General features: G+C 35.2%; 6 protein-coding genes across 12 annotated transcripts; 2 read left to right on the top strand and 4 right to left on the bottom strand.

Moving 5' to 3' along the window:
- The first annotated feature begins 1,006 nt into the window (after positions 1–1,006).
- On the top strand, positions 1,007–6,606 carry LOC104793328 (thiocyanate methyltransferase 1). Of its 7 annotated transcripts, XM_087454904.1 has the most exons (10): positions 1,028–1,247; positions 1,347–1,547; positions 1,881–2,011; positions 2,424–2,510; positions 2,599–2,699; positions 2,774–2,873; positions 2,971–3,017; positions 3,131–3,209; positions 6,169–6,233; positions 6,319–6,606. In XM_087454904.1, exons 2-10 carry the CDS (start codon positions 1,454–1,456, stop codon positions 6,569–6,571), a joined length of 957 nt encoding a protein of 318 aa, XP_087311030.1. In that variant the 5' UTR covers positions 1,028–1,247; positions 1,347–1,453; the 3' UTR covers positions 6,572–6,606. The 7 variants fall into 7 exon arrangements, with proteins under 7 accessions (XP_010517972.1, XP_087311030.1, XP_087311033.1 ...); XM_087454907.1 differs by lacking the exons at positions 6,169–6,233; positions 6,319–6,606 and adding an exon at positions 3,521–3,723; XM_087454908.1 differs by lacking the exons at positions 6,169–6,233; positions 6,319–6,606 and adding an exon at positions 3,521–3,723 and having other exon boundaries at positions 1,881–2,024.
- On the bottom strand, positions 3,757–5,440 carry LOC104793327 (UPF0725 protein At4g29550-like). Its single transcript, XM_010519667.3, has 3 exons — positions 4,340–5,440; positions 4,199–4,279; positions 3,757–4,099 (listed from the first exon to the last, which is right to left on the bottom strand). Exons 1-3 carry the CDS (start codon positions 4,481–4,483, stop codon positions 3,884–3,886), a joined length of 441 nt encoding a protein of 146 aa, XP_010517969.2. The 5' UTR covers positions 4,484–5,440; the 3' UTR covers positions 3,757–3,883.
- Positions 6,233–12,034, top strand: LOC104793326 (type I inositol polyphosphate 5-phosphatase 12). Its single transcript, XM_087454903.1, has 12 exons — positions 6,233–6,419; positions 6,774–7,839; positions 7,921–8,173; positions 8,278–9,082; positions 9,164–9,291; positions 9,389–9,473; positions 9,610–9,775; positions 9,861–9,901; positions 10,039–10,306; positions 10,388–10,511; positions 10,599–10,959; positions 11,046–12,034. The coding sequence occupies exons 2-12, from the start codon at positions 6,861–6,863 to the stop codon at positions 11,856–11,858; spliced, it is 4,023 nt and encodes a 1,340-aa protein (XP_087311029.1). The 5' UTR covers positions 6,233–6,419; positions 6,774–6,860; the 3' UTR covers positions 11,859–12,034.
- Positions 12,035–12,190: 156 nt separating this feature from the next.
- On the bottom strand, positions 12,191–14,268 carry LOC104699436 (polygalacturonase-like). Its single transcript, XM_087454902.1, has 4 exons — positions 13,721–14,268; positions 13,026–13,315; positions 12,698–12,926; positions 12,191–12,596 (listed from the first exon to the last, which is right to left on the bottom strand). Exons 1-4 carry the CDS (start codon positions 14,162–14,164, stop codon positions 12,378–12,380), a joined length of 1,182 nt encoding a protein of 393 aa, XP_087311028.1. The 5' UTR covers positions 14,165–14,268; the 3' UTR covers positions 12,191–12,377.
- A 1,989-nt stretch (positions 14,269–16,257) lies between these two features.
- LOC147943027 (polygalacturonase-like) lies at positions 16,258–18,589 on the bottom strand. The gene is made up of 5 exons (XM_087454077.1): positions 18,581–18,589; positions 17,495–17,934; positions 17,111–17,400; positions 16,797–17,025; positions 16,258–16,708 (listed from the first exon to the last, which is right to left on the bottom strand). Exons 2-5 carry the CDS (start codon positions 17,876–17,878, stop codon positions 16,490–16,492), a joined length of 1,122 nt encoding a protein of 373 aa, XP_087310203.1. The 5' UTR covers positions 17,879–17,934; positions 18,581–18,589; the 3' UTR covers positions 16,258–16,489.
- Positions 18,590–20,653: 2,064 nt separating this feature from the next.
- On the bottom strand, positions 20,654–22,478 carry LOC104699434 (polygalacturonase-like). The gene is made up of 4 exons (XM_087455559.1): positions 21,968–22,478; positions 21,581–21,870; positions 21,253–21,481; positions 20,654–21,163 (listed from the first exon to the last, which is right to left on the bottom strand). Exons 1-4 carry the CDS (start codon positions 22,415–22,417, stop codon positions 20,945–20,947), a joined length of 1,188 nt encoding a protein of 395 aa, XP_087311685.1. The 5' UTR covers positions 22,418–22,478; the 3' UTR covers positions 20,654–20,944.
- Between the last annotated feature and the right edge of the window lie 4,298 nt (positions 22,479–26,776).

The raw sequence follows: 26,776 nt of genomic DNA, 5'->3' as shown, positions 1-26,776 counted from the left end.
GATTTTATTAACTCGTTTGACATTATTGATGCTTTGTAAATAAATAAATAAAAATGGTATGTTATGCGGTTGGATGATCGCGTTGGAAACCCTCTTTACCAAAAATATCAGTTTTGGCGTATATAAATCGTCATCGTCTCCTTAATGTGTTTTAATTAACGTCTCTCACTTTTGGTTAAATATCAAACTTGTTTAAAATGTTTTGTAGCTAGCTATGAAGAGCTTTTGGATATCAAACTTGCTCCAAATACACGAAAGGTAAAAATCAACTTCATCATTGTACAGTAGTTTCATTGTGAAACAAGAATGACTTAAGAGGTTTAAATATGAAATTAATACTCAAGAAATGGAAAAAGTTGGCAGATGGAAGAAGAAGAAGTCATTGGCATGATTCCTCATTAGTATCATCATCACAGCACAGTCTCATGGTTATATACATGAAAAAAAGAAAACATATATTTTAGAAACTCCTATAGTCGGAACCAAATGTACATGTCTAGATAAAATAAATATGTCTAAAGCTTCGTCGACCATCTTATAAAATATTTGTAATAAATAAACGCAAAGTCTTGAATGAGACGCAATGTCTATTTTCTCATCCACAATAATCCTTGTTGGTTAAAAATTGCTACACCTTAAAAAAGGAAGAGACGTTTCGCAGTCACACTTCAAAACGTTTGTCGTCTTATTATGTTTTAATAGAACACGACGTCTTCACTTTTAATTCAGTGTGAGTGGAAGCTAGATCTTATCTGTTTTATTGCTTCTACTTAAATTTTGTGTGGTCCCTTGTGATCACTCACTCACTCGTGAGTCCGTCCTTTTGACCTCCTCAGAAAGAGTTATTTTTGGAGCTAGCTAGCTATAAAGAATGTTACTCACAGAAATGTTCAATAAATATCTAATTATTCTATTGTGAATTGGTGAATAATTGAGGGGTAACCAGGGCCACACTTGCTTCTGATTTTCATACTATGGATAATAATGCATCATTGATATATGGAATGTGTATTCCTGATAAATGGATGACTAAAACATTATGGTGTTTACAGTCCAAACAATTATTTCGTATTATAAATTATTTATATAAATGTTCGAATAATTATTTTTTTTTTCACTTTTAATTCCAATCAGAAACACCAATAGTTAATTAGCCGTTGATCGTCTTTACATTCGTCCACGAAAATCTAAAACAGCCCAACGTGTTCCAATGAGAAGACACACAAAATGGGCAAAAAGTCTCGAGGGTGAAAGCTTTAGATCACGTTTGTTAAACTACTGCATTATTTTTCCTTTTGTTAAATGTAATAATAACTCAATTTTGTATCGTCTTTATATATACATAGCCTGCTTAAAGCTTTTCACATCTTCAAGACCCTTCAAAAAAACAAGGGAAATCGTTAATAAATAGACCAAAGATAAAGAGACGATAGAGAGCTCGAGAACCCCTAAAATGGCTGAAGAACGTCAAGGTCAGAGCAATGGTGGAAACGTTATTCCTACTCCTGAGGAAGTTTTTACGTTCCTGCCTAAAACTGTTGAAGAAGGTGATTCATATTCTTCCATTGATATCTTTTTTCTTACAGTTAACGGAGATTTAGGTTCTCTGGTCCATATATATAAATGAGTCACACAGTCACACTAACTAAAATCAAATGCTTTCTGAACATAGAAAGTTCATGTGCAGTATATTGTTAAGTTTAACGAATTTTCTACTCAGAAATCAATTGGTAAATGATGATTAACTTATATCACTTGTGTCATTTTAATTATCTGTAGACCAGAAAGTTATGGAATTTTAAATTTCGGAAGGCAGAAAGGAAAAAAAAACAATGAAATAAGAGCACATATATAATGCAACTAATTAAAAATAAAATTAGGTGGATGGGAAAAATGCTGGGAAGAAGAGATAACACCATGGGACCAAGGAAGAGCCACACCTCTCGTTGTACATCTCGTCGACACTTCCTCACTCCCACTTGGCCGTGCTCTTGTCCCCGGCTGTGGTGGAGTCAGTCTTCTTCGTACCTCTCTCTCTCTCTTTCCATTTTGGTTTATATGGTTTGCATTTTTGAATTCGATTTTTCAAAAAAAAAAATTCTAGTAATAACAACTTCAGATCTTTGTGATTAAAAGCAAATCTAAATGAATTAGTATGATACGGTTTTGGACTCAACATTTTTTTTTTTTTTTGAAGACGCAATATATTTCTTATAAGAAGTTTAATTTGGTGTAGATTTTCTTTATTTATTTTTTTTGTTCTTCAGTTTCATTCTTGCTTTTTTAGATGAACTTCTCTACTTAATAAGTTAATTTAGGTTGAACAAATTTACTTATATTTGGTCGCTTTAATGAACAACTCTGAAAATAAAATGCTTGTTTGTTAACTTTGCACATTAATCATGTTATGAATGTGAGTATAGGGACACGACGTCGTTGCGATGGCAAGCCCTGAACGTTTTGTTGTTGGATTGGATATATCTGAAAGCGCCCTCACGAAAGCTAATGAGGTTAAATAAATGGTTCCATCATCTCATCACTTTCTCACTACGATTTGTCTACTGAAAATTAATAATACTTTATGTTGATTACGTATAGACATACAGCTCCTCACCAAAGGCAAAGTACGTTTCCTTCGTGAAGGAAGATGTTTTCACTTGGCGTCCTAACGAATTATTCGACCTCATCTTCGATTATGTGTGAGTTTATCAACTATGAAAACATAATGTTAGCAGTAAGTAATTAAAATCCAATTAACTAATATAATTAACAGGTTCTTCTGCGCCATTGAACCGGAGATGAGACCTGCATGGGCTAAATCTATGCATGAACTTTTAAAACCTGACGGCGAACTCATAACCCTCATGTATCCGGTAATAATTTTCAATTTATTGCCGTACGAATGTTCCATAATTCAATGATATATACTCATCGAATATATGGATTAACATTTTCATTTTCAATTATTAGATTACCGACCACGTTGGTGGACCTCCCTACAAAGTTGATGTCTCTACGTACGTAATCAATCCCTCAGTTTGTCTTAAACGTATAATTATCGTTCTGTGTAACTGAATCAATACTTCAGAACTTAAGCAACTAAAATGTTAATTGTGTGTGTTTGGATCAGCTACGAAGATGTGTTGGTTCCCGTAGGATTTAAATCAGTGTCTATCGAGGAGAATCCACACGCCATTCCTACGCGTAAGGTACATAATATAAGTACACACACATTGCGCGAGATTACTTATAATTAACGTATATGATAATATCAAAGCATTAGTCTAAATCTTATGATTTTGGTGTATATATGTCTACATAACACAAATGCCATGAAATTCTGTACATTATAAAATGTTTACATACAGAGTAACCATTATAAGAAACGAGTACATGAACAATTAATATACTACTAAAACTTATTGCAGTTTTACAATTGATTTTTTTTTTCGTATACACAAAACACTAAAAATTTGTAAAACACATAGTTTTCAATCTGATGAATAAAAATTATGGACAGGGCAAAGAAAAGCTTGGGAGGTGGAAGAAGATCAATTGATCTCTAAGAAATAGATTTCACTGTTAGTAAGATTATTATATGTCTTCTAATCTTTTAAGAATAAAATGAGTATCTTCCTTTATTTACGCTATTTAAAAGTGTTGAATGTGATGATTATTGTTTGTAACAATAATGTTATGATTAAATAATAATCTCTTTTACTATACTTTGGGTATACTATATATATAGAACCAAAATGGAACTAAAAGTCATTATCCCTTTGCATGACTAGCACACAAGCAAAAACATTAAACTAGTCGCCATCTCAAGAAACATCTACATCAAATAGATACTTAAAAAATACATAACATAAGATGGTTGCTTTCACACCAAACACTTGACTTCAAGGGACATATGATCCATTGTTCTCCTTATGATAGCATTCCTTATGATAGGATTGCCGTCTTTACGGGCACAGGATGTGAAGGTTATGTAGAAGATTGCATTCTCGGACTTGGTTTTCTTCTTAGAAAACACATCTGCTCTGGTTTGCACAATTACCTTTTTCAGGTCAAATGAACTTTCACCCAGTGATGAGAACTGCAACACAACATCAAGAAGAGATGTCATTATAAGCTACCTAGTACACAAATTCCTATCCTCTTTTTGTTGTCAAAATCTGTGTTTTTTTTTTCTCACCGGGAAAGAATTGGTGCGCAACGAGAGTTCCAAGTAGAGAAGAAGCCAATCCTTTTCTTCTTCCAGCTCTGACTCTTTCAACTGCAAAAATCAAGTCAAAATGTGTTCTCAAGGCATGTGTGAAGGGCTAAAAAGGGATACCTCGTAGAATTGCAGGTTGTCACTGGTGGTGGTATCCTCAGGCAACGAGTTGGGCATATCACCTGTGAAGAAAGCATCGACGGCAAGTTTGTCAAAGTGGTCACAGATTGGGAAGCCTTCCTTCTCTGCAAGGAGACATGACATGACATGACGACCAAGAAAGATTAGGACACAATAACAACAATAATAATAATAATAATAATAACAAGAGATGCATAGCCAATTTAAAAATTACATGGCAATAATGTGCATTGGGTTGTAATGAAACTCACGCAGCAGCCATCTTTCGCAGACTTAACCACCCTTGTTAAGAACTCGCAAATGGAAAACTCTCGAGTGGGATCCCTTGCATAAAATTTTACAAGCGTAGGATACTCCTCGTGGTCTAGGCAGAAATATTCAAGGTTTTTCCGCTGCGAAGAAGATGAGAATAATATTTAAGAACTTGTACGATATATTTGATAAGATAACAGAAGGAGATAAAAGAGAAACTTAAAAGACTTACATTTGGCAGATTGTAGCAGTGAAGCCCAACTTTACCAAACAGGCCCTCATCCTGTCTATAATAACTCTGATGGATGGAGAGGGTCCAAAATCAGAATAATGATATGATATGATATGGATCAGTAGCATAAAATAAAACCCCCCAGAATTACGTAAACAAGAGTGCAAAAATTACCTTATATGGCTCATCGTAGGGAAAGGAGGTCAAAGGGATTTCAAAGTTAGGAGAGTAAACAGGAGAAGAAGGAAAGTAAACAGTAGAAGGAGGACAGTAAATAAGGAGAAGGAGGACAGTAAACAGGAGGAGAAGGAGGACAGTAAGAAGGAGAAGGACAGTAATCAGGAGAAGGTGGTTCGTATGTTGATCGTGAAATGCAATTTTCCTCCTCGTCAGAGGGCCCATCCCACAACAAATTCTTGCCAAGCTTAAAAGATTCAATAGCATCGGGGCGCAACAATCGGCTCTGTAACAGCAACTGCCTCGATACAAAGTAATTACTGCGGACGGTTGGTACAGGGATCGTATAGAAACTTTCCCCTTCCAGCCGATGATGATATGGTGTTAAAGCATCATACAGTTCCTTACAACAAACAAACAAAAAAAATTAGAATCATGCATGAGAGTTAGATGATGCAAAAGAGAGAGAGAGATCCAGTTACCTTATAAGTCGGGGGCCTACTGGTTTCTTGTAGCTTCAACAAGTGAATGACATTCTTGCAAGATTATCAAAAAAAAAAAAAAAAAAAGGATTTGATAATCAATTAAAATCTCCCACAGGACTCCAACCCTAAATTTATATTACCATCAACACATAATCAATCAGGAATTCAACCATATATAAGTTAAAAGAAACCAATTGGGCTTTTTCTCAACTCAAGAAGCCCAATTTACTGGGAGAAAACTTACCAAAAAAAAAAAAAACGGACCATTGAAAAAAAACCTCTTCTATTTCAACTTTGATTTTGGTTAGAGTTCCATTTATTAGGTTTTACATGATTTTCAGTTTAAATTGGTATGATAGGGTTGTTAAATGGGGAAGAAACAAAATTTTCTATGAGCAAAACCTAATAAACGGAACTCAGCTAATGTACGTATTTGTACCATAAATCAATTTAAACCATATATTCTAGAAGATATCAACTTACATCATAATTCATAGAAATTAAACCCTGGCAATAATTGTAACTACAGTTTCAATTAATACGGTTGGGATTCATGCATCATGGGACATGTCAAGTTCATAATTCCAAGACTCATCATCGGGTAATAGTTGTCAAGTTTCTTGATCTTGAAATGTAGAATCTTTTTGTTTTTGATGACTCAGGGTATTGGTTCAGCTTCTCTGCAGTTATATATAGTACCTTACCGTTCTATGCACTTGTCACTCAGGTATGAAATTTTGCATCTCCTTATGTTGATATCAACTAGGCAAAGACGCAAACTCAGAACCCCACCTTCTTCTTTCGGTGAAAAGATGGGAAGTTCATGCAATATTCAACGATCAGACACAGCAACAACTTGTTGGATGGGCAAAAACGGCTAGAAAGGAAGTGAAGAAAGGTACAACTCACGCAGGTAACAGTCCAAACAAAATTGTTGCTACCATAATATTTATGATTAAAAAAAAAAAAAATACTAATCGAAACAAAATTGATCAGTTTTCTTCTTCTTCATCGATCAATTTTTTTCTTTTTCTTTTTCTTTTTGTATTAATTTTTTATGTATAATCTAAAGAGATTAATATATATATATAGATTATTATTAATCATAAACATTATTGTTACTAATTAATTTTGTATCAATTTTTTTATTTCTAAAAAAATACTACTAATCAATTTTGTTTTTTGTGTTATCTTAAGTGTTATGTTTTTAAAAATAATAAAATAATTGATCAAAAGAAATAATAATGCAAAAAAAAAAAATTTAAAGGAAGAAGAAGAAAAAATAAATAAGGCAAGGGAGAAGGAGAGAAAGAAGGAGCGCGCAGTGCAGAGAAAAATCAATCTCCCAAGAAAAATGGAGGAGCAAAGAGAGAGAGAGAGAAGCAACAAAGTCTCTTGTCGCCATGTTTCTCCCGAACACTTCGCTCCATCTCTCTCTCTTCTCTTACATTTTCTTCACACCCCCCCCCCCCCCATATTTCTCTCATTCTCTTTCCTCCTCATTCCCCTTTCCGCCATGGATATCAACGACGACGACGCTCTCTCCGCCATGAGCTCCGTTCCTCCTCCTCGCAAAATCCATTCTTATAGCCACCAGCTTCGTGCCACCGGTCAAAAAGGCCATCACCACCGTCAGCGTCAGCACAGCCTCGACGATATCCCTAAAATCACTGAAATCATCTCTGGCTGCGGTATCTCCGGCGATTCTTCCGATGACGAGTTCTATCCTTACGCCGCCACCACCAATTCCTCTTCTTTCCCTTTCACCGGAGGTGGAGGAGGTGATACAGGAGATTCTGATGATTACTTGATCACTCACCAGCCTGAGATCGGAGAAGATTTTCAACCGCTCCCTGAGTTCGTCGCATCTGGAGGCGGCGTTGGCATGTTTAAAGTACCGACGCGGTCTCCTTTGCACTCTGCGCGTCCTCCTTGTTTAGAGTTGAGACCACATCCGTTGAAGGAGACTCAGGTTGGGAGATTCTTGAGGAACATTGCTTGTACGGGGACGCAACTGTGGGCTGGACAAGAGAGTGGCGTTAGATTTTGGAACTTTGATGATGCCTTTGAGCCAGGTTGTGGTTTAAGCGACCGTGTACAGAGAGGTGATGAGGATGCTGCCCCGTTTCATGAGTCGGCTAGTACTTCGCCCACCACTTGTTTGATGGTTGATAATGGTAATAGGCTTGTTTGGAGTGGTCACAAGGATGGAAAGATTCGTTCTTGGAAGATGGATTATGAGGTTGATGATTGCGATGATTCTCCTTTCAAGGAAGGTCTCTCTTGGCAAGCTCACAAGGGTCCTGTCAATTCTGTAATCATGAGCTCTTATGGTAAATACATTTCTACCTAAAAAAAAATCATTTTTTTAGTCTTGTATTGAATTCAATCTGATTTCTATTGCTTATTTCCAGGCGATTTGTGGTCATGTTCGGAAGGTGGTGTGATAAAGATATGGACTTGGGAATCTATGGAGAAATCACTTTCGCTTAGGTTGGAGGAGAAACATATGGCTGCTTTGTTGGTGGAAAGGTCAGGGGTTGATCTTAGGGCTCAAGTTACTGTCAACGGAACTTGCAATATATCTTCCTCTGAAGTCAAGTGTTTGTTAGCTGATAATGTAAGATCTAAAATTTGGGCTGCTCAGCTTCAAACCTTCTCCTTATGGTGAGTATTGATTGATACTTTAAAGCTCCAATATTTGATTGCAAATTTTGATATTTTTGTGTCTTTTTTGATGTGATATTCTAATGGGGTCAATATCGTTGCAGGGATGGTCGTACAAAAGAACTACTGAAAGTGTTCAATACAGAAGGTCAGACTGAAAACAGGGTTGAAATGCCATCAGGACAGGATCAACCTGCGGAAGATGAGACGAAGACGAAAATTGCATCCACTTCGAAAAAGGAAAAATCGCATGGATTCTTGCAACGCTCAAGGAATGCAATAATGGGAGCTGCAGATGCTGTTAGAAGGGTTGCAACAAGAGGAGGAGGCTCATGTGAAGATGCCAGGAGAACAGAAGCGATGGTTTTAGCCGGGGATGGCATGATCTGGACTGGATGCACAAATGGATTGCTTATACAATGGGACGGAAATGGAAACCGTTTACAATACTTTCGTCACCATCAGTGTGCTGTTTTGTGTTTCTGCACTTTTGGGGAAAGAATATACATTGGTTATGTTAGTGGTCACATCCAGATTATTGATCTTGAAGGCAATCTAATCGCGGGATGGGTTGCACATAATAACGCAGTGATAAAGATGGCAGCAGCTGATGGCTACATTTTCAGCTTAGCCACTCACGGTGGTATACGTGGATGGCATGTGATTTCTCCTGGGCCTCTTGACGGGATTATAAGGTCGGAATTGGCTGAGAAAGAACGGACATATGCACAGACGGACAGTGTTAGGATTCTGATTGGTTCATGGAATGTTGGCCAGGGAAAAGCTTCTCATGACGCACTTATGTCTTGGTTAGGTTCTGTAGCATCAGATGTTGGTATTCTTGTCGTAGGCTTACAAGAAGTAGAAATGGGTGCTGGGTTTTTGGCAATGTCAGCTGCTAAGGAATCGGTGAGACAATAGTTGAAAAAGTATGCTGACTATTTTTTTCCTTCACAAAATTTTTTTAACCTCATTTTGTTTCAATATTAGGTAGGAGGAAATGAAGGGAGTACAATAGGGCAGTACTGGATAGATACAATAGGGAAGACCTTAGACGAAAAAGCAGTTTTTGAACGCATGGGATCGAGGCAATTAGCGGGTTTGCTCATATCACTTTGGTGAGTTGAATTAATCCATGAGATAGCTTATTCAACAAACAAGTAAAGCTTTATTCATATTTTGATGGTGTCGTGATATATTTTTATATCAATTCAGGGTGAGGAAGAATCTAAGAACTCATGTAGGCGATATTGATGTTGCAGCGGTTCCATGTGGTTTTGGACGCGCAATAGGAAACAAGGTATATAATGTTTTTTTTCCCTGATTAAGATAAAATACATTTTCTTTTAGCATTTTATTTCTTTCTCTCCAACATGTGGATCATCCTTGTTTCTGAAATAGCATCTTACCTGGTTTACTTTTACACGTCAAATTAGGGAGGTGTAGGTTTGAGAATTAGGGTCTTTGATCGGATTATGTGCTTCATCAACTGTCACTTGGCCGCACATCTAGAAGCTGTAAACCGCAGGAATGCTGATTTTGATCACATCTACAAAACAATGTCCTTCACTCGGTCATCAAGTGCTCATAATGCACCAGCCGGTATATCTTTACACCCAGTTTTTACCTCACTTCTCTTTCCTAAAGGCAGCTCATGTGTATACCTCATGACTTTTAACTTTTTCAGCTGGTGTGTCTACCGGTTCTCATACTGCAAAGAGCGCAAATGTAAGTCCATTTTTGTTATTTCATCATGTCTAGTTTAACACAAAGCTAATGATCATGGTTTACAGATCAGTCATGTTTTTTATCCTACCTATGGTTTGAGTTTTTTGCTTACCTTAGACTCCTCACACATTCTGCAGAATGTAAACGTAAATACAGAAGAGACAAAACAGGACCTAGCAGAGGCGGACATGGTTGTATTTTTTGGTGATTTCAACTACCGCCTCTTTGGTATATCATATGATGAAGCTAGGGACTTTGTCTCACAAAGAAGCTTTGATTGGCTTAGAGAAAAAGATCAGCTCAGGGCAGAGATGAAAGCTGGAAGAGTTTTTCAAGGAATGCGTGAAGCCATCATTACTTTCCCTCCAACTTATAAGTTTGAAAGACACCGCCCTGGGTTAGGAGGTACATAACCAACATTTGTATGCAAGTGTTGCAGCATATAAAAGTTTTGATGTTTTATTTTGCCAATTCTTTCTTTTCCAGGGTACGATTCAGGTGAGAAAAAGCGGATTCCTGCATGGTGTGACAGAGTAATATACAGAGACACACGTACGAGTCCGGAATCTGAATGCAGTTTAGACTGTCCTGTTGTTGCTTCAATTATGTTGTAAGATTTTCCTTACACATTTTGTTATAAGATTCAAACTCTTTTATAAACTCGAAGTCTTTAACCATACTGGTGTGTTATGGATAGGTATGATGCTTGTATGGATGTGACGGAAAGTGATCACAAACCAGTCCGTTGCAAATTCCATGTGAAGATAGAGCATGTCGATAGATCAGTTAGGAGACAAGAGTTTGGTAGAATCATCAAGACCAACGAGAAAGTCAAAGCGTTGCTTGATGACTTACGTTATGTACCAGAGACAGTTGTTAGCAGCAACAACATCGTTCTCCAGAACCAAGACACCTTCATGCTTCGCATCACCAATAAATGCGTCAAGGAGAATGCTGTGTTTAGGATCTTATGCGAAGGGCAGAGTACGGTGAGAGAAGACGAAGACACGCTCGAGTTACATCCATTAGGCTCATTTGGTTTCCCACGGTGGCTCGAGGTATCCAAACTAAAATGATCAATCCTTGGTCACAAATCTCTCTAGACTTGCCTTGTTAAGATGATAGGGGCTTCTTTTTGTTTCAGGTAACGCCAGCTGCAGGAACTATAGAACCGGATAGTTTAGTGGAGGTATCGGTTCACCATGAGGAATTCCATACATTAGAAGAGTTTGTAGATGGAATTCCTCAAAATTGGTGGTGTGAGGACACACGGGATAAAGAAGCAATACTTGTGGTGAATGTACAAGGAGGTTGTTCGACTGAGACTGTGTGCCACCGGGTCCATGTTCGTCACTGCTTCTCGGCTAAATCTCTTAGGATCGACTCCAATCCATCTAATTCTAAATCCCAGAGTTTGAAGAAGAATGAAGGAGACTCTAAATCTCAGAATAGTAAGAAGAGTGATGGAGATTCCGGCTCCAAGTCTCAGAAGAAGAGTGATGGAGATTCCAACTCGAAGTCGTCAAAGAAGAGTGATGAAGATTCCAACTCAAAGTCTTCGAAGAAGAGTGATGGAGGCTCCAACTCCAAGTCCTCGAAGAAGAGTGACAAAGACACCAACTCCGAGTCTCAGAAGAAGGGTGATGGAGACTCCAACTCCAAGTCCTCAAAGAAGAGTGATGGAGACACTAGCTCCAAGTCTCACAAGAAGAGCGATGGAGATTCGAGCTCCAAGTCTCAGAAGAAGAGCGATAAAGACTCCAGTTCCAAGTCTCAGAAGAAGGGCGATGGATACTCCGGGTCTAAGTCTCAGAAGAAGAACAAGGGAGACTCATGTTCCAAGTCTCAAAAGAAGAACGATGAAGAATTGTCAAGCTCATACATGTCGCAGAGTGGGAAGAAAAATGATAACTTGTCAACGGGAGAGGAGAGCCTGAATGGCCACAGCAAACGTTGACTTTGTCTTTTGATAAAAAATCAGGGAAATTTTTTGAGAGTAAATTTATTACAAATACCAACCTATTTAAAACTGTAAATTTGTCCATGCTCACTAGCTTGTTTGTATTTTACATCAGTTACCAACACTTTCTCCCTCTTTAATTTCATTCATTTTTATTTTACATTCATAATAAAGTAATATAGTATCTAAGTATCTAACTGTCTGATGAATAATGATCTTAGGATTAACATTTTTATATTTGGTTCATATTCGTTTTATATTTGTTTTAAATGAAATCTTGTATACGAGTCATAAATCGAATGCTGGAAGAGTAACGTTTTTAGCTTCAATACGTTAAAACATAATTTAATATTAATATATTTTGTACTAAAAAGGAGATACAAATTAAAGTGTCATGATTTACATATACATATATGAAGACGCAAAACAAAACATCTCGATCACAGAATGCAAATAATAAATACTCTGCGTTCACGATGGTGTAATGTCATCCAAAATCTTCAAATTCATGAATTATCAAAGACAACCTTGAGGCATCACCACACCAGCCTTAACTCCTTTAATATTTTTACACGTCGAAGTGGCTGACCGACCGTTAAACGTTAGCTTGATATCGTGCAATCTAATAGCTTGGCACGGATTACTGCGACTGCAATCAAACGTTAAAGCCTGTTGCGTCCGTGACGACCCTTGAATGTTTCTATACACAACCTGAGTAATCTTCACTCCAGAACCCTACAAATATATAAATGAACAAAACCAATCAGATTGTTATTATATAATTCCTTTATGTGTGTACTATGTAGCTAGGTTTCAATTTCGATCATTATTTTTACCTGTTTAGGACAACCTTGATGGTTCGGGCAATAATTCTGATCGACGATGATTGGATTCTGAACATTTTTCATGATCAGATTCTGAAACAAAACGTTTCTTACAAAACCTGTACTTTGCCTAGCCCATGTTTTGATCCGAACACCATTGTCTGATCCAGTAAAAACAGAGTTTACCAACGTTATGTTCTGTACTCCAGCTTCATTTGCATCTCTTCCCAGACTCCCAATACTGCAAAAGGATTAATTATCAGTACGTAACTCACAAAATATTTGAATCTTGCCGTCCAAGTTATCTTTAAATAAGAACAAATGCTTCAATTTTTCATACCTAATTCCATGGCCTGGACCGCAGTTGAGCTTAGACATGTAGAGGTTGCGAGTTCCCGGACCGATAGAGATACAATCATCTCCGGTCTGAAACGTGCTATCAGTTACGGTAACACCAGCAGAAGCTTGGACATGGAGGCCATCTGTGTTGGGACTTTGGTCTGGAGCCACTAGCTTTACTTTCCGGATGACTACGTTGTTGCAGCTGTTTATAACTAAATGTGTTACTTGACTGTTAATTGATGTTAAACCGGTTACTACGACGTCGTTTGCCCAGTTAAACGTCATTGACTGCAAAAAAAAAAGCATCATCGCCAATATTATCGATTAGGAGTTGAAAGTAGAATATGCAAAGCCGTGTCAAACTGAAAAGGTAAAATAAACATATTGAAATCTTAAAAGTATATTAAAATTCATTGCTATATTATATCCGATGAAAACAAAATTTTGAATTGAAACACCAAAACCATATACAAACTAATTTGATATTATACATGTTACTAATTTTTTTTTAATTAGAGTAAAACAAAAAGTCTTTAGAAAACCCAATCAAATATTTTACTATAAACGATGAATCGAAATCGAGACGATGTCAAACCAAATCATACCTATTCGATTTTTAATATTTGTTACTATTTTTTCAAAAATTTAGAAAACCAAAATTGAAAAATAGTTGGTTAAATCGGTTTATCTTACCCTGGCGCCAGCAGGGCAACTCTTTCCGGATTTACGACAAGCCCAAAAAGAAGCACCTCTAGCATCTAACGTTCCTCCATTGATCGAGATCCGGTTAACTTTCACAAACAAAATCCAATAACCGGAATTTCCCAAACCGCGGTAATCCGAAGGAGCTACAATCGTTCCATAGATCTGGAACGTTATCCTACTGCGGCACGGACCACGAAACTCCACCGGTTTGAGCAAGAAGCTCCCTCTCGGTACCGTTATAGTGACAGATGCAGCTGAACGGCAAGCTGCTTGCCACGCGCCAAGGAAGGCTTTTGTGGAGTCCGTTCGACCGTCTGGTTTGGCACCGAAGTTGACGACATTGTAGTTGTAAGCAGCCGTTGATGATCTTATCAGCAAGAAGCTTGACAAGAACATTAGCAAAACAGCTAAGAGCTTATTATTATTATCCATATTTGATGTTTCTTAAAAAGAGAAAGAGTGATAAATCTTTGTAGATTTTGGGATTTTGGTAGAAGTATTTATGTTTTGTGTTTGTGGTGTAGTGTGAGGGTGAAGTAATCGGAGACGGTTATGGTGGGTATTTTATATGTAACTGTATATATAGTGGTATGTCTGAATATATTTTTTGTTTGTTTTTAAAAGAATACGTTGACAAAATTCTAAATTATAATGCTAATGATTGTTTGATATTGATTAAATTCAAATGAATGATATGTACGGTTCGCATAAACGCATGTGATGATAAGCAGTTGTGAAGGTCTTAAGCAAATAATGCTCATCTATAAACGAGTAAGCATGTGATCCATGTTCACTTGTATAATTTAAATCTTTTTGTTAGTTGAAGTCGAGAATGTAATAAATAATAAATATGTAATTGCAAAATAGAATAAATAAATCATGCTAGTGTCCGTGGACTTTTCTATCGTTCTTCGGTTAAATTATATTTTATACATAAGTATTTATCTAAGATAAGCAAAAACAGTTTGTCAAAAAAAAAAAAAAAAAAACAAATTGCGAAAGAGTGAAGTCAAGACTTGACCAGGTTTCATGTATAGCATTAGCAATAGCAGTTTGTCAAAAAAAAAAAAAAAGCATTAGCAATAGCATAATTTATGGCATGTGACATGTGGACAGTGGAAATCTTATAATCAATCGTAGCCGTAGATGCAAGAAAGCCTCCGAATCCTACGGTCAGGAGAAGCATTAGTCAACAAAAGCTCTTTAAAAAAAAGATTAACTGAAAGTCAACCAATGTTTACTTATCACGTAATAAGCAACATGTAACATGGGACGTAACATAAATATATGGTTATTAGAATAATTATCACATGGGATTACGTAAATGGAGTGATGGACCGTACCGTTATCAATGACGGTTAGTCTCAACTCTTAAATAGTTTTCTTCTCCAAGTAACCTAATCAATCATTTTAGATGTTTTAATTTGTTTTTGATTTGAATGTTCGACCATTTTGGCTTGAGACCGAAGGTAGATATTGTCAAAAAGCTTTATAGAAGCATTAAAAAGAAAGTAATTATAATTTTCTTCTCCGAAACTTCATTTCTTTCCTACGACTACGATTTTAAGATGATGAAGGGAGCTAATTATGTAATAGCCTAATAGGTTAGAATCCTTTAAGTTTAAGGTTGGAGGTAAATAGGTAATTACCTAAGTGGTAAACCGTAATTAAACAAACACCTGATATATATATATATATATATATATATATCTAATACTTTTTTAGTTATCAACAAAAAGGAAACCGTAAACACACTACTATTCAAGCTTAGTTTATAATTTATATAAATAAAGAACAGTTTGAAACCAAAGGAAGAATTAAACTAGTTAATGCATGTGGGATAGCCAAATATAATCTTGAGACGATCAAGTTGAAGTAAAACTTATTTAGCAAAAAAAAAAAAAAAAGTTGAAGTAAAACGATAGAGACTAGTTTTTGGCAAGGACACGAAGAAAACGTTAAAAAATAATAGAGAGAAGCAATGAGAACTTTTAAAGCAAATCTTAATGATCACGTGTCACCCACGTTCCCCTCTTGGATCTGTTTGATGAATTTTGCTTTAAGCAGATAATAAAGCTGATATAAGTTTTCAGTAGTTTATTTAGTAGTAGTAATCTAGCAACTGAATTGGTAGAAGCCAAATTATGCAAATTCAATGATAGAAAAACTGGGGACCACGCGCTAAACTAAATTATCATGTGATGATTTCATAGCGGTGGCAATCACCGCGTCTACATTGCGCGCAGGATTACACATGTATCAGAGACCTAAGTCGTTCGAGAAAAAAGGTAAATTATGAACGTTGTATTGGTAATGTGTGTAGAGTGTGAGATGAGACATATGACCGCTGGTGTAACTAGTGAACGTTGTATAGACTTTTAATAGCCTAAAAAGTTACAATCGATCACTAGTTACAAAAATTTACTTGCAAACATTTTAAAGAAACACTGATGTTGGATAAATTAATAAGCGACACAATAGTCCGAGACCTTTCAACTTTTTGAAATAGTAAAAGGAACAAATTATTGATTTTCAAGATAAAATAATAATGTTTTCTTGAATTTTTGTTACAAGCGCATTTCATAAGCCAAACAATCGATTCACATTCACCACATTCAAATTTGGAAGAATATAAGGTTATGAAACATGAAACAAATATCACCTTTTTTGTCAAGGGAAACAAGTATCACCTTGTAATATATCTAATTAAGTATGTATATGTAAAATCCCAATGAATCGAATATTGGATTTCTGATTTCACATACAATTCCTTGGAACCATAACTCCAGAGGATCGTCCATGGGCGTTCCTACAATATGAAGCTGACGATCTTCTCATGTAAGTAAGATTAATGTTTTGTAACCTAAGCCCTGTGCATGGCTTGCTTCCACTACAATCCAGTTTCATTGCTATAGGTGTTGTTGATGTTCCCTTTATGTTTGCGTAAGTCACTCCACTTATCTTTATACCAGATTCCTATATATATTATCAAGCATAATAAGATTCCCTTCATACTAACAACAAACTATGGAAGAACTAAGCCAAAATCGATTAGGCTACTCACCTGACGAGAGCAAGCGTTTCTATTAGGGCAATAGTTTTGATCAATGATCAATGGATTTTCTACGTTCCTCATTATCAAATTTCGAAATTGCACATTCCTTACAAACCCTGTGCTCGGCTTAGCCCAAGTCTTTATTCTTACTCCATTTTGCGTCTTGGTGAAAACAGAGCTCGTGACGGTTATGTTCTGCACACCTTCCTCATTAGTGTATTCCCCAAGACTCCCAATGCTACATCACATATTCAATCAAACTCATGCTAATGACTTAACTGAAATCATCATATTTGCAGTCGATTAGTTTTAACTTTAGTTACCTGATTCCATGTCCGGGTCCACAGCTCACACGCTCGATCCAAACATTCTTAACTCCTTGAGTAAGAGCAATGCAGTCATCACCAGTCCCTATGGTTGCACCACTTATGGTGACTCCAGAAGAAGATTGGACGATGATACCGTCGGTGTTAGGGCTTCCACTCGGAGCCCTAATTCTTATGTTTTGAATCCGAACATTAGAAGAATGATGAACTGTGATGTGTATATTCTGGCTATTCAATGACGTTAACCCGCTTAATAGAACATTGTTGCACCAGCTAAATGATAAAGACTGAAAGAAACCATATTAAAAAAAATTAGTCTGTATATCATATAACAAATTAATATAGCTAGTTAACGAAAAAATCGAACTTAGCTTTACATACCCTTGCACCTTGAGGACAATAACCACCTTTCTTTCTACAAGACCAATAGCCAGCTCCTTTTGCATCAATGGTGCCACCGTAAACCAAGATCCGGTTTACTTTAGCAAAGAGAATCCAATAACCGGAATTACCTATACTCCAGTAGTTCGGTGGAGCCACGAGCGTCCCATCGATTTTGAAAGTTATAATGTTCTTGCAAGGACCCCAAAAGACTAGGTTTCTAACCAAGTACGTTCCACGGGGAATGTAGACCATTGCTTGAGCCCGTGAGCCGCATGCTAATGACCAAGCCGTCAAAAATGGTTTGGTCGCTTCTGTTCTGCCATCACCTCTAGCTCCGTATCTTTGTACATTAAATGATTGCATTGCGTTGGTTGAGTTCATAAGAAAAAAGAATATAGAGAATAATATGATTGCACAAGAAAAAGAGATGTTATTGGCTAGGTCTGGGCATTCGGTTAACTATTCGGTTTCGGTTCGGTTGTATTCGGTTTCGGTTATTTTGGATATAGTAATATAATAACCATTTGGATATTTTTAAAATTTCGGTTCGGTTCGGTTCGGTTTCTTTCGGTTCGGTTTCGGTTTGGTTATTTAAATAAATAACCATAACTAACATAAATTATATTAACATTAACCAAATAAACCAAATATAACCAAAACTAACCGAATATAACCAAAATTAACCAAATATATAATAACAAAAATACAAAAAAGGGAAAAATATTGATTCAATTTTACAAAATAGTATTTAACTTTGTAAATTCAAAATAATAACATTTACATATATTGATTATTTAAAATATTTAATTGTTTTGAATCTAGAAATAATTTATATTTTAAGTTTATTTTATAGTTTGCATAATATTAAGTATATAATATTTGATATCTTCTAGGTTTTCGGATATTTCGGTTAACCATTTAATTGTCGGTTCGGTTCGGTTCGGTTTCGGTTAGTTTGGATATAGATTTTTACTAACCATTCGGGTATTTGAAGAATTTCGGTTCGGTTCGGTTTGGTTTTTTTCGGTTCGGTTTCGGTCGGTTATTTGGTTATCGGTTATTTTGCCCAGCCCTATTATTGGCCATCTTGTATGATTTAAGAAGAAATTATATATGACCCTATATATAGGAGGCAGAATTTTTTTTTGTTTTAGATCGGACTATCCGTGTATTAATGACTAATCGCGTTATATGCGGTGAATTTAATGGCTACTATGACCATATTTTACTTCATTCCGTAATTATTTGATGATAATGTGAGTTTAACTTATTATCATTGTACGAATAATTATTACAAAACAAAATAGTACCCTTAACTGTGTTTCAAAAAAAAAAAAAAAATAGTACCCTAACTTTCACGTCATCATTATAATTTATTCAAATGCAATGCCCATTGAGCTAGTTACCTTTTCAACTTAATTCATTACTTCAGACAACTTTTTTTGTTTCCCTACACATGGACAGGTAGAAATATTAGTGAAGTTCTTTGTAGTAAATTTACCACAAATAACGACAACCTACATATATAAAAAGATAGATTAGTCATGCTCATCTACTAATGCTCTTTTTTTTTTCCCTTTTTTTGGTATATTAATCATGCTCATCTACTGATAGTTTATCACATGGGTTTACGTGAACGTTGAATGGATCATGACGAGCCGAACCGTCATCAATGACGGTTTGTCGCAAACTCTCAATTATAAATTCTTAAATGGCTTCTTCTGCAGTGAACCTAAAAAATAATCTTACTAACAATATTCTGATTAAAATTTTCGAACATGTTACGTTAGCTTTAGACCGAAAATATTTTCAAAAGCTTTACAGAGAACTAATAAGGGACATGATAGAGCATTCTCAAAGGCTTTTTTTAGAAATTACAAACAAAAAAAAGCTTCTTGCTCAGAAAGAAATCGAATAAGCGAATATAATGGTGAAAATATGTTCAAAATACCATCGATTTTACTCAAAATCCGGCATCAAACGGAATAATGTTTTAATAGGACAATCATGTTTATCGATTTGTTTTACATGTTATGTTAAGGTTAAGTGAAAGACCAAAAAAAAAACAAAAAAACAAAACAAAACAAACCCAAAAATTGGAGAAATTTATACCGAAGACAATACAGAGCCCTACAGATTCGCTTCTCTTTTCGTTTACTTCCACTAGGAACAAAGACTTTTGCACCTCTGGTAAATAGGGGTTTAACCGTTTCTGTTTTCGGCTGATTGTAGTGCATGATCTTTGTAAAGCAAATAAATTAGGTTCATCCTGATATTGAGGTTAAGTTGAAAACTTGGTGGACTAATTAAGTTTTTTCTTTGTCATCTTTTAGGATTAGTCAGAAGACGTTAAATCGACCGGTAGGACAAAGTTCAATCAAACCCAATGCATATGAATAATGCCAGTCCGATGCTGATAGATTCATCACGAAACTACTATAGAAAAATGATACGTACAGTACGGCTTACATGTAAATGATAAGCAATCGGAACTCATCAAGCAACTTATAATAGGTAGAGACAACTGATAAACATGTGATATCCACGTTTCCTTTATATAATGTGTCGGCTACGTACTTCTAGCTATAGTACTATATATTCGATAAATTTATTTACTAAAAGTACAACAATTAGTTAGTCGTGAAGAAAAAATAATTAGTTCAAGTTTCGTATAGGTTGATCTCATTGGTAAGATCTTGAATAAACAATTTTTGAAAAAAATAAGACAAAACCGATAAAAAAATCAAATTGGAAAACATATTCATATTCATGTAGACAAGCCTTATGTTATGGAATTGGAACGTGACATGTGGGTGGTTAGTGGTTACGGAAGGGGAGAGGTCAGATCTCAGCGGCTAAAGAGAAAAACCCTCCGAATCTTGCGCTACTATAGCACAGAGTCAAAATGTCGACCAATTGTATATAGACACGTCATCCAATCCATTCATGATATTGAATCTTACGTACAGTACAGGTTGTAATCTATCCGTTAATTACTTAATTGCTTGTAATCTTTTTTTCTTATGATACAAAAATTATTGAATCGAGAAGTACAAGATCTAACTTTATATTTTACTTTTCTTGTAATGCCAATTTTTTTTAACCATATATTAAATATACAACGAGTCACCTGGATATGTCAGAAGAAAATAAACATTTGTTAAACCCAAATAATAATCTCTTGTTATTATAACGCGTTACGAATTTTACAAATTTCAGATGGAAAAGAATTCAAGTAAAGAAGAATTGGCACTAGGCTACTAGCACATTGGTTGCTTCTTTTTTTTTTCATTTCCACCAAAGAATTCATCACATTCAAATTTGGATGAATCTAAGGTTATGAAACATCAAATAAATATCACTCTGGAATATATATATCTACATCCAACAGTCTTAGGGTTTACATATGTATATGAACCCCAATTAATAATCTTGGATTCTTAAGTTTTACATGCAATTCCTTGGAACCATAACTCCAGAGGCTCGTCCATGGACATTCCTACAATAAGAAGCTGATGATCTTCTCATGTAAGTGAGCTTAATGTCTTGTAACCTAAGCCCGGTGCAATGATTGCTTCCACTACAATCCAGTTTCATAGCTATTGGTGTTGTTGATGTTCCTTTTATGTTTGCAAAAGTCACTCCACTTATCTTCACACCAGAGCTCTGTTTGATCAGTCATAACAAAAATTACATCATCAAACAAAGACTAGATTCTAAGACTTGCGTTAAGCTAAATCGACTAGATTATTCACCTGACGAGGACATCCTCTTCCATTAGGACAATAGTTCTGATCGATAATCACCGGATTACCAACATTCCTCATTATCAAATTCCGAAATACAACATTCCTCACAAACCCTCTGCTCGGCCTAGCCCAAGTCTTTATTCTTACTCCGTTCTGCGTCTTGGTGAAAACAGAGCTCGTTACGGTTACATTCTGCACACCTTCCTCATTAGCGTAATCCCCAAGACTCCCAATGCTGCATCACATTTACAAGCAAAACCCATCTTAATTAATGTCTTAATTGGGTAGTACATCATCATATTTAAGAAGATAACATATTGTTAACTTCAGTTACCTGATTCCATGTCCAGGTCCACAGTTCACCCGTTCGATCCAAATGTTCCTAGATCCTTGACTAAGAGCAATGCAGTCATCACCGGTCGCAATGGTTCCGCCAGTAATAGTGACTCCAGAAGAAGATTGGATGTGAATACCGTCGGTGTTAGGGCTTCCACTTGGAGCTCTTATTCTTATGTTTTGAATCCGAACATTAGAGGAATGATGAACCGTGACGTGCATATTTTGGCTATTGAACGACGTTAGACCACTTAGTAGAACATTACTGCACCAGCTAAACGATATGGACTGCAAATGAAATCATATTCAGTTTATATATTAAATTGAAACAGCTAGTTAACGAACAAATCAAAATCCACTTTTCAATATGAACATACATACATACCCTTGCACCTTGAGGACAATGTCCACCTTTCTTTCTACATGACCAATAACCAGCTCCTCTAGCATCAATGGTGCCACCATAAACCGAGATCCGGTTTACTTTAGCAAAGAGAATCCAGTAACCGGAATTACCTATACTCCAATAGTTTGCCGGAGCCACGAGTGTTCCATCGATTTTGAAAGTTATAACGTTCTTGCAAGGACCCCAAAATACTAGGTTTCTGACCATATATGTTCCACGGGGAATGTAGACCATGGCCCTAGCCCGTGAGCGGCATGCTAATGACCAAGCTGTCAAAAAGGAGTTGGTCGCATCTGTTCTTCCATCACCTCTAGCTCCGTATCTTTGTACGTTAAACGATGGCATTGCGTGTGATGAGTTGATAAAAAAGAAGAAGATAATAGATAATAATAATATGATGGAACAAGGAAAAGAGATGTTATTGGCCATCTTAGAGATTTCTTCTAATTTGGGTGACGGCTTTGTATGATTATAATGATTTAAGATGATATAATGAGAAAGGTTATATATATATAGGGAACAAAAAATACTCTGTTTTAGATCGGACGATCCCGTGTATTAATGACTAATCGCGTTAGACGCGGTGCATTAATATATAAGTGACCTAAATATTACTTGATTCCTATATTCCATTTTATTTTAATGCGAATGCACTTATGGCTATTGTGTGTACAACTTATTGTTGTGCGAATATTAGTCTATAGATGCATGAACTATTGCAATAAACAAAATATAACTCTCAATATCCATGATGCAAATGCTTATTGGATTTCCTTTTTAACTTGATTCATTGATTCATTTTATTCTTTTGATCTCTACTTTTTAAGATTTGAAATACTCTGTTCACGAGAAATCAAACTCGGGTTAAAGAATGAAGTCGAATGCGATATATTTTATGCGGTACTAATACAGCAACATGAAACCAAGTGGATCGGAGAAACAAAAGTGATCTGTCAAAGTTGGAATTAATTTATTAATGTGATTGTGGTGGTGTCACGTGGAGGAAATTCTGCAGGACAATTGGGCGGGAATATATGCAATGCATGGCTGATGGCTCCTCTCTATACTTTTAATTAAATTGTTTGTATATGGTTGAAGAAATTTATTTATAAGCTATCAGTACCATAAGCTATATATAGCCAGGCCCGAGTCGTGTCTTGGTTGAAAATTTGAAACACTGACCTACGGCTCCTCTTTGTACGAAACGTTGAGAGACTTGGCCCTTTAACAAACAAAAAACAAATAGTAGAGAAACTTTCACCGCTCCCAAGTCCCAACCTTTGTGTTGATTAAGGTACTCGAACTCTTGAGAAGTAAGCTTGCTTTAAACTGCCTAGAGGCTAGACATTACTCTCTACTTGGTTCCGATATTTCTAAAGTACGCTCAGCTGGAAGATTTTACAAGCTCCAGCCTAGACTAGACTGAAGTCTTTTTCTTCTATCATTATTTCTTCTGAAAAACAAAGTTTTGTAAAATGGTAGTTTTAAAAAGAACAAAAATAAATAAATGTATGGATCCGAAGACACCCTTTAGTCGTTCTTGACTTATTGAGACCATCCACATTGGTAAAAACCTTTTATTGGTGTCTCAAGTATAATTTAATATGAAATTTAACATTTAAATTTAAGCATCCCCATTAACTTTGTACTAGGTACCAACCCGCACTATCTACGGGATAAATCGATTTAAATAAAATATTATGAGTAAAATTATTATTTGAGATTTAAGATTGTTTTGTATAAAATAAAATATGTAAGTAAATTTCTTTTTCGTTTATTCAAATTTGCGATTGTTTTTTGTAAAATATGTTTCACCCGTGAAATATTTGAACTTGAAAAAAAATTGTAAGCTGGTGTAGAAAGTTTTGATGTCTTTTTGTGTCTCTAAAAATCAAATTCACATATTTTATGTTTCACATTATTATCAATATCACTATACCATTAAATAGATAAAACAATATTTTTAAACTAATAGATTTAATTAAACTAATCCTAAGTTTAAAAATGCAATGAGAAAAATGATAAAAGTGATAAATAAATGAATATTTTTTTTCTTGTGAAGTGTAATTTACTTTTAATAAGTAAATGGGCTATAAAAAATGATAATTAAATACATTTTTGGATTTAATAGTTGATTAAATTTTTATTTTTAAATATTAATAAAAAACATTGGCTCATAATATTACAGTAGCATATTTATATAAATAACAATGAAAAGTAAAGGTATTTATTAGAAATGTACAGGAGGTCTGTGAGCGCGACACATCAACTTTTTTGTGAGAGTACTTCTCTATTAATATATAGGAGATTATTTTTTCTCATCCATTGGTGATCCTCAAAATGTGAGTGTCTAAAGCAAAAAAATAACAGAAATTGTAGAAGTTACAAAACCAGTTTGAAGGACATCAAATATGTCACGAGTATATGTCACAGAGTCCCAGATCTTTGATTCTCTGCAGCAATACAAAGTTGTCATCCTTGTGATTTCATCACCACCTGCAGGAAGTTCAGAAACTAATTTTAGCTCCAAGGTTAACATGAGATATATCCTTCTCATGACATTGCTTCACAGCAAGAAACAATTGCAGAAAGAACAAACTCAAGCCTTTTGGCATACAAATGATCAGAAAAATGTCAATTCATAGAATTTGGCATATGTAAAAGAGTTGAACACACAACACAATCCAAACTGTATTTGCACTCAGAATTAAGAAAACATTTAAGTGTAGGGACCTGCATCGTTACTACATCAAAACAACAAATCATGTAAAACGAATCCAATCAACAATACAACAAAGACTCAAAATTTGAAACTTTGCAAGTCTTTTTATCAAAATTTGCATGTAAACGAACGAATTCATATCAAAATTTTGTTTATTGTTTCAGTTTGTTTGATGCAAATCAAACTTTGCCTTGGTATAGAAACAATCATACTTTTTTTTTCTCTTTGGCAAACCAGAATCATACTTATTTAATGATGTTCATAAATATTAGGGAATTGTGGATAAAAAGAAAAAAATATCAAATTATCAAAAGCACAAGAAGTGGGAACCAAACATATCTACACTGAAGGAACGCCACATCATTTTGGTACCGCCGTTTGTCTTCTTCATCGATCGCTTTACCAACATCTTGCTCTGCCTTTGGCTTTTAGGCTTCAGCCAGCGAGTATTATAGATAAATCTTCTGAAGATTAGAGGACCAAGGCAAAGTTTGATTTGCATCAAACAAACTAAAACAATACAAAATTTTGATATGAATTCGTTCGTTTACATGCAAATTTTGATTAAAAGACTTGCAAAGTTTCAAATTTTGAGTCTTTGTTATATTGGTTTTGATTTGGATTCGTTTACATGATTTGTTGTTTTGATGTAGCAACGATGTTTTCTTAATTCTGAGTGCAAACATTAAGTGTAAAATTAAGTATGATTCTAGTTTTGGTATGTAAAAGTAAGTAGTTTGGTAAAAAAAGAAACAAAAAAAAAAAGTATTAATGTTTCTACACTTGGAAATAAATTGGGCTTCTTTTAAAAGGTAAACAAGACCTCCATTCCTAATAATGGGCCCTCAATAAGTCAAGATGTCATCGGATCCATACATTTATTTTTTTTTCTTAATTATTTTTATTCTTTTTAAAACTACCATTTTACAAAACTTTGTTTTTCAGAAGAAATAATGATAGAAGAAAAAGACTTAAGTCTAGTCTAGGCTGGAGCTTTAAGTACTAAGTCTAGAGATTTTTTTTCTTTAAAGCAGGAAAGCCACATTTTTGTTAACGTGAAGCTACAGCTCTTGAACTCAAAATTAATATATTAATTAGGATTATTCTAATCATTGTTTAACCACCCTCACATCTCTTTACCTTGGCTTATTTCTTCAAAGCCTTGTTGGGCAGGAAACTGCAAAAATTGTTTTATACCCAAATGAGAGAATCATTGAGCATGGCAATATGGCATGGAAACTAATTTTGTTTGTTTGTTGATTTCTGGAAAATCGTTTGTTGTTGTATGAGAGTTTAAAAAAAAAAAAAAAAAGTGGAACCCATACAGAAGAAAATCTCAATAATTCGCAGAACTAATATCAAAAACATTTATTAAAAGTCTTTAGAAAGTGACGCATATGTAAGTAAAACAGACAATAATATTGAAACCATTAACTGATGGTTTACATCCATTTGCAAGTTTGGTTTCTTCTTGATCTTCTCCATTGCCATCTTTGGTAAAATTTCATAATTTCAGGCCTGCTTCTCTTTGGGCCACCTGGGAATGGAAAAACAATGCTTGCCAATGTTTTTTCATTGTGTGCTTTTTCCGTGTAAGCAGAGAGAGACTTTTTTACCTCAAGTGATGCCACTTTTTTCCTCCTCTAATTTAATACAAAAATAATTAAAAAATATATGTATATCTTTCGTATTTGACATTGCAATTTCATTTAATTATTTCATGTGTTCGTTTAGTCATTAGTGTTACACATGACACCAAACGTTTAGATTTAAGACAAAAGTATATTGTTCTTTGTTGTTTCTTGATACAATTTAATAGGTTGTGTGGAACCCACCCTCCTGCTGCTGCACCAAGGGTGATATGCTAACGTAGTAGTAGAATTATGGGTAAAGCAGAGAAAAGATAGGTTATATATAATATTTGCAACCATAATTTTTTTTTGGGTGTAATGGTAAATATTGCAACGATAATTAACATATATAGGAACTACATCGCTAGCAACAACATACATAGGTTATAATAAATATTTGCAACGATAAGTCGATAATTAACATATATAGTTTTT

The sequence above is a fragment of the Camelina sativa genome, chromosome 6 (assembly GCF_030686135.1).
Source record: "Camelina sativa cultivar CO46 ecotype springtype chromosome 6, ASM3068613v1".
NCBI classification, from domain to species: domain Eukaryota; kingdom Viridiplantae; phylum Streptophyta; class Magnoliopsida; order Brassicales; family Brassicaceae; genus Camelina; species Camelina sativa.
This window is presented reverse-complemented; position numbering and strand designations above follow the sequence as displayed.